This window comes from Phaseolus vulgaris, chromosome 10 (assembly GCF_000499845.2).
Source record: "Phaseolus vulgaris cultivar G19833 chromosome 10, P. vulgaris v2.0, whole genome shotgun sequence".
NCBI lineage: Eukaryota > Viridiplantae > Streptophyta > Magnoliopsida > Fabales > Fabaceae > Phaseolus > Phaseolus vulgaris.
The window spans coordinates 3828343-3840482 of record NC_023750.2 but is presented as its reverse complement, the minus strand read 5'-3'; the positions used below and the strand labels follow the sequence as shown (position 1 = coordinate 3840482).

Genomic DNA, 12140 nt, shown 5'->3' with positions numbered 1-12140 from the left:
TCTTTTTTCTTACCTCCTTCATAACTTCATTTTCCACAATTACTATAAAGGATACCCTTTCCTTGAATTAAAGTCGATTGTTTATGATCAATGATTATATGCATGATTTTCTGTAGTCTTCTAGCTAAAAATTTTGCTATAATTTTGTAAAAACTGCCAACTAAGGAGATTAGTCTAAAGTCCTCTAATCTCACCGGGTTAGCAATTTTGGGGATAATTGTGATGAAAGAGACATTACATCCTTTTGGTCATCTCCCCATTTATAAAAACAACATACAACTTTATATAATTATATAATTATGTATTTACAATCTTCCAAAATTCTTTAAAAAGTTAAAATTAAATGCATCTGGTTCGGGGTATTTATTATTATCATAGTCTCACACTATCTGTTTCACTTCTTCCATAGATGCCTTTATCAAAACCTATCATCACTGCTAATTTTTTTGAAAAGAAACATTATCTAACAACAATTATCTCTTGAGCCCGTGAATCTTTCTCTATAGAACCTTAGTTCCACCTGACCCTTGATAGTTCCTCACACCACTCATTCCCTACAAACACCCCATTAAATATGTTTTTATTTGACCTCCACTTTATAATGTTATGAAAAAATTGTCAATTTAAATCTCCTTCTTATAGTTATTTAATTCTTGATTTCTTCCTATTAAACATTTCAGATCAGCAAATAAATTCCTTCTTTTTCTTTCATCCTCATTTAATCCACCTTGCTCGTCTTTTGTGTCTAAGCGGTTGATCATTTGGTCAAGATCAATTAATTTTGTGTGCAGTGAGCCAAACACCTCCTTATTCCAAGTATTAATACTCTTTTTTAAATATTTCAGTTTTTCTTTTATTTTTCATATATCATTTCCTTCAAAAGCTTGATTTTCCCAACCATTCTTAATTCTCTTCATTATACTATTCTTAATTAAAACTCTCAACTTGACGTTAAGACAACCTTTTGCAAATAAAACTTAATTCAATACTTGAGATAATAACTATCTTTGTTCCATGTTTCTTTATTTAATTAATAATTTATTGATTTAAAAAACTTTGACATAAAGTGAAAACACTTTACTCCTTGCACAACTCGTCCAAGGGATTGTACTTCTATCACGGACTTCGCTTTCACTTATCTAGTAAAAAAATACAATCATGAATGTTTGTTTAATCAATGCTTTTAAGATACTTATCAACATATTAATACTATTTTAAAATAAGGCAATCACGACAGCTTACTATTATGCTAAAAATTATTTTTATGACTCTAAATATTTAAAAAGGTTATTTAATATTTGTGGAAGTTGTTATTGACTTAATTATTCAATATTATAAAGAGTTATTAAATGAATCATATATAAATTCGAGACTATAATATATTTGCCAGGATATCTTTTTGAAATTTTTTAAAACGGAAAAGGGTGTCGGGGGAATTTTGTGGAGGGAAAATCTAGCCATGGAATGCAAAATCAACTTTCAACACCTTCTTAGAGTTCAGTTGTGAGCACTGGGTTAGCAAAACTGCAAGGGCTTCTTTGTTCAATTATCTCAGACATTGTATTACATTTATGATTAAGCAATTGGTTATAGTGTCAAACTATATATTATTCCCAAAAATAAGCTTCAGATCAGATGTCAGATATTTCTCCACATAATCATTTTTGTTGTTACAAAGTGAATTTCTATTTATCTAATACAATTTAGTCATATATTTATCCCATGGTGAAGTCTTGGACAGATATCTTTATGTTGAGGTTGGACATATAAATATGAAACTAGATATATGTAGATGGTTGAATGATAAATCTTATAAATTACATTAAGATAAGTTTTGATGATAAGTGAGTTTAGGTCTAATTCAATTTTTTTAATCTCTTATTCAAAATGTCAAGTTTTTTATGTGAAGAGATGATTTAGAAATTCAACAAACCATTAAAATGCATTATATAGGTTGTGTATACCTTGCCTACCATAAACAATTTATTTGGTAAAGAATCAACGGATAATTACTGATTATTATAATTTATAAGTGTCATTATAAATAAATCTTTGTCTCTAATACTCTGTTACCATTTTCTCTTCCGGCTGCTTTCTTGACCCTTAAGATTCCTCTTCAAACTATAAATCTCCATAACAGGTGGTTTACTAACAGCTTTCATTTCCATGTCAATGAATTCATAATTCGTGAGATAGACAATTCCCCTTTTCATCACCAATTCATTCCTGAAAGACAGAAAAATCTCCACCTTGTCTCCAGCTCCCAAATGAGATATTATGCTCTGCCAATCTGCATCATTAAAGGAAATTACTGTGTCTCGCTTGTATATATGTATGGTACACTTTGTGTAATTAACCATTAAGACACTAATAAGACAGTCAGTTGCCACGGTTTCAGGTGTTGATAAATACACAACACACAAAACCATTCCCATCCTGTCCCAATCCTGAGGCACAGTGAAATGCACTGAATGTTCCTCGCCCATATGGGCCATCCAAAAAGGATGATTGTCTCTTGGCAGAAAAACATTACAAGATCCACCAGTTCCCAATTCCTGCAGCATTATTAGCAGAATAGCTTAATTAGTCATTAATGCAATTGTGTTATTCAAATGTACTTCAATTATAATAAGAAGTGGACTTTAAGCTGAATTCAACCTTATAAAGTATTTAATACCGACCAACAAACTCTCACTATGACTTTAAATGACTTTGATATCATATTATAAACTGGACTTTAAACCTAATTCAACCTCATAAAACCGGCTTATAAGATAAAATTTGTACTCACTTATATACTATGAAATGTTCTTATCTTTATAATTGATGTGAGATCTCCAACAAGTTAGTATCTTGTTAAGCATTGAAGTTTTCTTTAGATACTTATGATTTTTTCATGTTCTCTTAATTAATATCTAAAAGTAATAGCGAAGGTAAGCATACAAATAGAAAAGGAAGGAACCTTAGATATGCTCTTGTTAAGAGTATTGAAGTCTTCTTCTCGGTAGCTTCCCATTCCAATCAAATAAGATCTCAAGGAATTGTCTGAAGTTTCTAATGTACCTGGTGCTATTTCTAACTCAGTGAAATGTATCCCATGTACGTCGTTCAAAAACTTTCTTACTTTAGTTATTTGAAACTCCGTGTCACATTGCACCAAAACACTTCGAAGATTTAAAAGGTTGGTAAGGATCGGTGCTAGGTCACCCAAATCAATATTCTGCATATTCATTGAATCTAGAGATGCTGATATGCCACATAACGGAAGAATACGAGACAGGGGATTCATTGTCGGTGACATCAAGGACCAAATAATAGGACGTAAAATATCATGCGACAATCCTTCATTCCCACGTAGGAATAGAAATCCAATGCTTTTTGAGCTTACTATTGAAAAGGGCACTTGTTTCACAACAGCATTTTCAGCAATTAGAGTTGTCAAGGATTCCATCTGCCCTATATCTTCTTCGAATTTGTCAATCTTCGAACAACCAGATAGGATGAGAGTTTTCAAAGATTTCAACTTATATATCTCTCTCGGAAGATTGCTTAGGCTTGTACACTCCTTCAAATTTATCAACACAATATTACTGAGATCTCCAATGGATTTGTGTACACAGCACAAACTTGGACAATATTTGAGAACGAGCTTTTCAAGATTTGGTAGTCCAGAAAAGTCAGGGGTTTCTGTCAAGTTCTTGGAATGACTAAGATTGAGGAACTTTAACATGTGTAAAGCCTACAAAAAGATAATATTTAGAAAAATTAAGGAAAAAAAATAAAAACGGAAATAATTTTAAGTGACAACAGTTACAATTTTAATTAACCTTAGTTTAAGAGAAAATTGCATGTACTACATACCTTGGGTTCTTTCCATACTTGTCTAAGATTACTGTGTTTCAAATTAATTGCAATTGCATCTCCCAGATAGAAGTTGTTAGGTATGTATGTTGAAGGAAACCCTTGCCAATAGATCCATCTCAATTGCTTAGAAAGATAGCCATAATCTCCCGTGAGTTCTACATGATGAAGTTGCAACAGTCTCAAACTCCTCATTTCCTCAAAAGTATCTGCTTTAAAGCATTCTCTGTTGGTTAAATTCAATTTCAGAGCCAATCCCTCAACAGCATCTGTCCCCTGCGATGAAAAAACCAGAGAATAATTGAGAAAACACTATTGTTAGCTCACATGTTTAGGCAAACTCTTTCAAGTTTAAAAATGTATGTAAATAATGTACTTACAGTACTATTTGTCAATACATCACGTACATCCTCTTGAAACCACAATCTACTGCACTTCCCAGGTTCTTTTCTTGAACCTTCACGAATAATCTCTCTTCCCATGTCTCGTAACAAAGGATGCATTATGAGTTTGTTGTTCTTTTCGACTTTTATGAGGCTACGCTCTAAGAGGACTGTTATTCCAATATCAGCATATAGTCCACAGCCGTTTAGTACCTCGGTCACACAGCCTCTGTCCTTACCTATAAAGACACAACACACATCAAGAAATATATCCTTTTCCATTTGATCCAATAAATTCTCAAAGCTTATTCTTAGTTTCGCTTGGACTTGGGCATTGAGACTTATTTTTAGCTTTGACAACACACTTCTCCACTCAGTCACTGTCCTCTTTCTCAAATAAGAACCAAGGACTTCAAGAGCTAGTGGTAGTCCTCCACAATAATCAACTGCTTTTTTTGCAAGTTCATTGAAATCTTCTCTTGGTTTTGCTTCTCTGAAAGCATGCCAACTAAAAAGCTCAAGTGACTCATTTGCTTCCATTTCCTTCATTTCATAAACATAATCAACTTCAAATCTCTTCAGCAGATGCAGATCGCTAGTTGTAATGATTATTACACTTGCTTCACCAATCCACTGAGTATTTCCACATAGAGCTTCTAGTTGGTCAAACTCATTCACATCATCAAGAACAATAAGCGCCCTTTTTCCAATAAATCGGTTGTCAATCATACTTTGTCCGATTCCAACGCTTTGAATCTCCACCTTTGCTTTCAGGACATCTGAAAGAAGTTTTTCCTGCAAACGAACGAGCCCTCTTCTCTCTGTTTGACAAACTTCTCTAATATCTTCAATGCAACTTTTATTGTCGAATAAACGATGAAGTTTATTGTAGATGGCTTTAGCAATGGTAGTTTTACCAGATCCTCCCATTCCCCATATCCCTATCCTACAAGAATTTTTGGTTCTTTCAATAAATCTAATCACTTCTTGCACTCGATGATCTAATCCAACAGGATATTCCGTGATAGACAAGACATTGTAATCAAGTTTGTTAATAACGTCTTTAACAATGTCACCCACTAGCTCAGCTTCAGACCTTCAAGTGCAATAATAATTTGAGATAAAACAGAATGCCACTTATTACCAAATTAAATCATAAGAAGTTCAAATATATGTTTCATTAAGAAAATTATAAAAAAATAAAAGTAGCTTGCTGTGTATATAAATTAAGCCTTAATTTTTTTAATGAAAGGTTTTAATTAGATATAGAAAACTAACATCTGAGTTAGACTGCATCCTAAATTTCAACTATCATCTCATCACATAAACGAAGTATTATTAAAAGAATTCAAACTAGTACCAGAAACTAGGTCAAGACTCATATTTGGGGAAAAAATCTTCAAATTAGATCAAGCCAGAAATAGCAGATCTACACCTTTAATTAAACCTTAAACTAATTAATTGAAATTACTTTTTATTAAATCTGATTTTTAACTTATTATAAATTAAATTTAGTTTATTTTTAAAATTAAAATAATTGTTAGGAAGTTTTCTCCATATAAATTCTAAATGGTTGATTTACCTGCTTTTCCTGACATCCCACCCCGCCAAATTTGCAGCTTTGGTGAGTGTAAGGCTCCACCTCAACAACGTATCTTCATACCTATTTTCTGCAGCTGCTCTCAACACATCTCCAAAATCACCCGTCTGCTCTCGTACCTCGGATGGTTGAACATAGTAAAATACAGGTAAAACTTTTTGGCAACAAGTTTGGCGACATTCAAAGATTTTTTCAAGCTCATCAAGACACCAACTAGATTCAGCGTATCTTTTGGAGAAAACAACTATTGCTATCTGAGACACTTGTATTGCTCGCAATAGTTCTTGCTGCTCCATTCCCTTCAGCAGATTCTCCTCGTCAAGGAACGTTTTGACTCCAGCTTTTGAGAGAGCAGAATGGAGATGAGAAACGAACTTCCGGCGGGTGTCTACTCCCCTGAAATTGATGAACACGTCGTATTTCCATTCGGATTTGGATGATGGCGAAGACGATTCCGTTTCCATCAATGAAATTAGGGTCAACGCTTTGGAGAGAAAGCAATAATTCAGAATACAGAGAGAAATGATAGTTCTACCACCCTTACCCTTACATAATTTTTACCCAACTTTTTGATTTAGGAAAACTTAAATTATTTTGAAATTTTTAAATACATTTTTTCCAAAGTGAAACGAAGAATTATTATAATTTTAAAACCTTATGGTTAATAATTCACTTAAATAAAATTAGTTTTGAGGCTTACTAAAATATTTAAAGTTTAATGAACTGGAAAACAAGATGACTCCCTCTTCCAGCTCAACTAGTGTCTTAATATATATTTCAATAAATACTTACATCCTTTGCCATGGAAAAAAAATACTTAAATTGTTAATTTTTAATTAAATATTTAAATAAATAACTTTAAAATAAATTTTTAATTAAATTTCAAATTTCTCATAAATTTTTAATTAAATTTCAAATTTCTCATAAATTTGAGTATTTTAACTGAGTTCCTACAAAAAGTTGTTATTAACTTCTCAAGATTTTTACAAAACAATTTTGTCTATTAAGTCCGGATGATTTTTATATTTTTTCATTAAGTTTCTATTATTTAATTTTTTTCATTAATTAAAGGATATGATTATTATTTTGTCTTTCATCTTGATTAGTATAATGTTAAAAATGTGAACTTTTATGTTTAATATAAGACGAATGAAGTAGTCAAACTTCTCTATGATTTTCATATCATCAGTACTGTAATAATCAGTGTCACCATTCGTTATCTAAAATGTTTTTCATAAAATAAAACATAAAAATTACTTGGTGTTCTACGTTAAATCAATATCATTTTATATTAATCACAAAATCTCAGATTTCTTAACTCATAAAAAGCAAAATGATGGGATAAGATAGCAATCATGTCGGAGATATAATAATTAAGTCATCTAATTAATAAAAAAAATTAAAAAACATAAATTCAAGATGAAAAATATAAAATTTCAAGTACTTAATAGATAAAAAAATTAATACAAACTCAATTTTAAAATATACCAAAGTTTTGTGAAGTTCATACTTTGTTAATCCTAAAATAAATTTCGTCATATAAATTCAATCATTAATATAACTTTCACTTTATTGGATTAGATTAATACATGATAAATTATAATTTTTTTTACATCAAATATGAAATTAGATTGAACTCTCCTTACTACTTTAAAATATTAAAGTCTCCTCACTACTCTCTAAAAATGATATATGATAAAGAATAAATAAATTTTACAAATATCCACAAAAATATTTGTAAAAGGATGACGAGATGTGTCCCATACATATTTATCCATTAATGTTAATGGAAATATTATGGAATTTTTAACAATGAGATTAATTTTTTTTAAATATAATTTGTTATCTTAATATTTATAATTTTTTTAATGTAATCGTACAATTTTTAAAGTTATCAATTTTCAAATTCTATATAAAATGAGTTAATATCATTTAACACCATTACATTAATTTAAATTTAAAATAGTACACGTCACTTAACACCATTACATTAATTTAAGATGAGTACACTAAGTACACGTCACTTAACACCATTACATTAATTTAAGATGAGTACACTAAGTACACGTCACTTAAATCTTTGTCATCTATTTGTCCGACGTGACCTCCCACTTTTACTTTTTTCAGATCATTATTCGTTTTAAAAATGATATTTTGACAGGTTTAAAAATTACAATTATAATTTTTAATGTAATTAATTTAAATATAAATATATATAATAAAAAATAAAATTATAATAAAATGATATAAAAAAATATTAAAATAAATAGGGTTGTCAATAATTCAGTCGTTCCAATATATGATTGAGACTCGTTACACCCATTTCCATTTCCTTGTCAATTGATCTATCACGCATTAGATAGACAGCTGTCTTCTGGACTACAAATCCATCAGCAAAAATAACAAAAATCCCCACCTTGTCTCCACATACCAAATGTGATATCAAGCCCTGCCAATCTACATCATTAAAGGAAATTATTGTGTCTCCTCTGAATAACTGGATTGTGCACTTTGTGTAATTAACCATTAAGACACTAGTAAGACATTCAGTTGTTGTCTTTTCAAGGGTTGATAAATACATAGCACACAAAATCATTCCCTCAAAGTTAAAATTTTCAGGCACAGTGAAACAGACTGAGTCTCCCTCAGCCATATAAGCCGACCAATAAGGATAGTTGTCACTAGGGAGAAAAACATCACAAGACTCGCTGGTTTCCAATCCCTGTAGCAGGAGAAAAATAGCTTAGTCATTTTGTATTGGTTCTGTTCATATGGACTTCTTCAATCATTTTATCATTTCAAAGTACAAACAAACAATTTAAGAAAATAACTTGAATAAATTAGAACATAGCTCCCGTAATTAGTTCTCTTAGAAGGAACTCAATTCAAACTTATATCTACTTATATATTACAATTTAATCATATTTCTAATCAATATGAGATTTCCAACACACTCATTTACATCGATGACCACTTATCTCAAGTATAAAGCTGAATATTTATAGATGATTCGATAATTATATGATAGCAAGTCCAGCAGACTTAACTCAATCTTATAATATCAACTTGTAATATAAGTTTTGAATTTACTTATATACTATAATTTTGTCATACCTCTATTTTATATAAGATTTTCAACGATAAATTTGGTTTAATAGTTTTGTTGTGTATAAATCAGCCCATTATGTTTACATACAGATCTTTCAACACATAAATAATTATTTATGATCTTTGAGAATGTAACCAGTATGAAGCAAGCATTGCAAGCCCAAAATGGAAATCAACTTCCTAGTGCTTAGCATCATCACTCGGCTTGTTGAGAATTAGAAAAAGGTATTTTTTAAATAAAGCAAGGTGGTTATAGAAGGGGAAGGTGCTAAAAGAATGTTAGGATTGAAGTTACTTTGAATTTTTTTTACGGGAATGTTTCATGGTCTTAAAATTAACAGCTAAAATGAACAGTAAAAGTAAGTAGACAAAGAGAAAAAGAGAAGGAACCTCAAATGTGCTCTTGCGGAGAGTATCGAAGACTTCTTCTTGATAACTTCCAAGTCCAATCCAATATGGTCTTGAGGGATGCTTTGAAATTTCTGGTGTAGATGGTCTTATTTTCAATGTAGTCAAACTTACAACACGAACTTCCTCCAAAATTGTTCTTAATTGTTCCGATGTTTGACACTCCGTGACACATTGCACCGAAACATTACGCAGATTTAAAATGCTGCTAACGATTGGTGCTAGATCACCCAAATTATTATTCTTGATATTCATGAAAACTTCAGATGATGAAATGCCACGAAACGGACGAATACGAGACAGGGGATCAACAGTATGTGACATCCAAGACGAAATGATAGAACGTAAAACAGCAAATGATAATCCTTTATTTCCGTGTAGATGTATATATCCAATGCTTTTTGAGCTTACTACTGAAATGGGAACTTGTTTCACAGCAATATTTTCAGAAATTAGAGTTGTCAGGGATTCCATGAGCAATATATCTTCTTTAACGGGAGGTTACTTACCGTTGACAATTAATTGTTATTAAAGGGAGGGAGGTTAATTGCTACAATCAATTGCAATCAATGAGAGGTTAATTACCGCAATCAATTGCAATCAATGGGAGGTTAATTACCATTAATTGTATTTATTATTGTTGTCTCCTAGAACCACTATATATAGTGGCTTCCTTCAAGCAATGTAACACACAACACTTGCTTCCTCTCTCTTTTCCTATACTCTCTATTTCTGCTTTTGGGTGTAAGTGTTTAACCCATATAGAGAGAATTTGTTTTGGGGCTATTTATCTATTAGCCTGAGAGGAATTTATTGTACTCCCAGTACCATTATAGTGGAAGTTTTGGCTCTCTCGCCGGTGGTTCTTTACCTCTATTTAAAGGGGTTTTCCACCTAAAAAATTCTGGTATCATTCTCACTTTACTTGTTACTTTAATTTCTCATAATCTTTGGTTGAAATTATTACGCTTCCGCACACAATATCCCTACAAATTGGCATCAGAGCTTTTCGATAATTCAACCAGGATCTGTTGTTCAATAATGTCAAAATTGGATATTGAGAAATTTGATGGTAAAATCAGCTTTGCTATCTGGCGAGCCCAGATGCTAGCTGTTCTCACCCATAATGGTTTAAAGAAAGTTCTGGAAGGTAAAATGATGAGACCAACCACTATGACGGAGGAACAGTGGGATGAGATGGATGAAAAGGCACTGTCTGCAATCCAGTTATGCTTGTCCCGTGAGGTGTTGCGTGAGGTCATCAACGAGAAAAGTACAGCAGGCATATGGAGTAAATTGGAGTCTCTATACATGACCAAAAGTCTTGCAAACAAACTCCGGTTAAAGGAGCGACTCTTTACACTCTGAATGTCTGAAGGTACTCCCATCCAATCTCACCTTGATGAATTTAATTCCATCATAATTGATTTGGAAAATTTGGATGTTAAAATTGATGATGAGGATAAAGTCGTTCTACTTATTATTTCTCTACCACCCTCGCATTGACAATTCAAAAAAATTATGTTATACTGTAATTATCTTACCTTAAGTTTTGATGATGTCAAGACTAATTTACTAGCCAAAGAAAAATTTGATACTCAAATTCATTCTGAAAGTTCTGGTGAAGGATTAGTAGTTAGAGGGAGAAATCAAGAGAAAGGTAGGAACAATAAGTATAAATCTAGGTCAAAATCTAGAGGCAAGAACTCCAAATATTGTCGTTATTGCAAGAAAAAGGGACACGAGATCTCTGAATGCTATAAATTGAAAAATAAGCAAGATAGAGAAGATAAGGGAAATGGTAAACAACCAGAAAAATTTGCCGAAGCTAGTATTGTTGAAACTGAATCTGATGGGGATTGTTTTGTAGCTTCCAACACTGAACAAAGGTCTAAAAATGAATGGATTCTTAATTCTGGTTGTACTTTTCACATGTCTTACAATAGAGATTGGTTTACCACATATGAACCAGTTTATAATGGTCTTGTTTTGATGGGAAACGATGCTCAATGCAAAGTTGTTGGTGAAGGAACAATCAAAATCAAGACACATGATGGAATTGTTAGAACTTTAACAGGTGTCAGATATGTCCCTGAGTTGAAACGGAATCTTATTTCCTTAGGCACCCTTGAATCTCATGGGTGTAGATACTCAGCTGAAGGTGGAGTTTTAAAAGTGTCTAAAGGAGCTCTTGTGTTACTAAAGGCAATTCGATGTGATAGTTTGTATGTGCTACAGGGTTCAACAGTTACAGGTTCTACAGCTGTTGCCTCACCCAACAAAGATAACACCAAGTTGTGGCATATGAGATTAGGCCACATGAGTGAGAAGGGAATTCTAATCCTCAAGAAGAAGGGTCACCTTGGTAACCACTGTACTGGAAAGGTTGATTTCTGTGAACATTGCATTTTTGGTAAGCAGAAAAAGGTTAGTTTTTCTAAAGCCATACACATAACCAAAGGTACTTTGGATTATATTCATTCGGATCTTTGGGGTCCGTCAAAAGTTCCCTCCAGAGGTAAATGTCGTTATATGATGACAATTATTGATGACTTCTCACGAAAACTGTGGGTGTATTTTCTCAAACATAAGAATGAAGCATTTTCCACTTTTAAAGAGTGGAAATTATTGATTGAGAATCAGACTGGCAAGAAGATAAAGAGGTTAAGGACAGACAATGGCCTTGAGTTCTGTTCGAATGAATTCAATGATTTCTGCAAGAAGGAAGGCATTTCCAGACACTTCACCATCCCAAGTACTCCACAACAGAACGGGGTTGC

At 32.1% G+C, this 12140-nt stretch overlaps 2 protein-coding genes across 2 annotated transcripts; both read right to left on the bottom strand.

The window, feature by feature from the left end:
- Window positions 1-1982: 1982 nt before the first annotated feature.
- LOC137818620 (disease resistance protein RPV1-like) lies at window positions 1983-6415 on the bottom strand. Its single transcript, XM_068622146.1, has 5 exons — window positions 5827-6415; window positions 4242-5340; window positions 3862-4137; window positions 2963-3739; window positions 1983-2555 (listed from the first exon to the last, which is right to left on the bottom strand). Exons 1-5 carry the CDS (start codon window positions 6306-6308, stop codon window positions 2070-2072), a joined length of 3120 nt encoding a protein of 1039 aa, XP_068478247.1. The 5' UTR covers window positions 6309-6415; the 3' UTR covers window positions 1983-2069.
- A 1687-nt stretch (window positions 6416-8102) lies between these two features.
- On the bottom strand, window positions 8103-9870 carry LOC137818626 (uncharacterized). The gene is made up of 2 exons (XM_068622156.1): window positions 9343-9870; window positions 8103-8566 (listed from the first exon to the last, which is right to left on the bottom strand). Exons 1-2 carry the CDS (start codon window positions 9832-9834, stop codon window positions 8120-8122), a joined length of 939 nt encoding a protein of 312 aa, XP_068478257.1. The 5' UTR covers window positions 9835-9870; the 3' UTR covers window positions 8103-8119.
- Between the last annotated feature and the right edge of the window lie 2270 nt (window positions 9871-12140).

What these genes read in the sequence shown, in the direction of transcription:
- LOC137818620 (XM_068622146.1), bottom strand. Translation starts at nt 6,308, where the DNA reads ATGGAAACGGAATCGTCTTCGCCATCATCCAAATCCGAATGGAAATAC. An exon ending in TGGGATGTCAGGAAAAGCAG is followed by an intron (nt 5,341 to 5,826) that starts GTAAATCAACCA and finishes TTGCACTTGAAG; the next exon opens with GTCTGAAGCTGAGCTAGTGG. An exon ending in ATGTATTGACAAATAGTACT is followed by an intron (nt 4,138 to 4,241) that starts GTAAGTACATTA and finishes TTTTCATCGCAG; the next exon opens with GGGACAGATGCTGTTGAGGG.
- LOC137818626 (XM_068622156.1), bottom strand. Translation starts at nt 9,834, where the DNA reads ATGGAATCCCTGACAACTCTAATTTCTGAAAATATTGCTGTGAAACAA. An exon ending in TCCGCAAGAGCACATTTGAG is followed by an intron (nt 8,567 to 9,342) that starts GTTCCTTCTCTT and finishes CTCCTGCTACAG; the next exon opens with GGATTGGAAACCAGCGAGTC.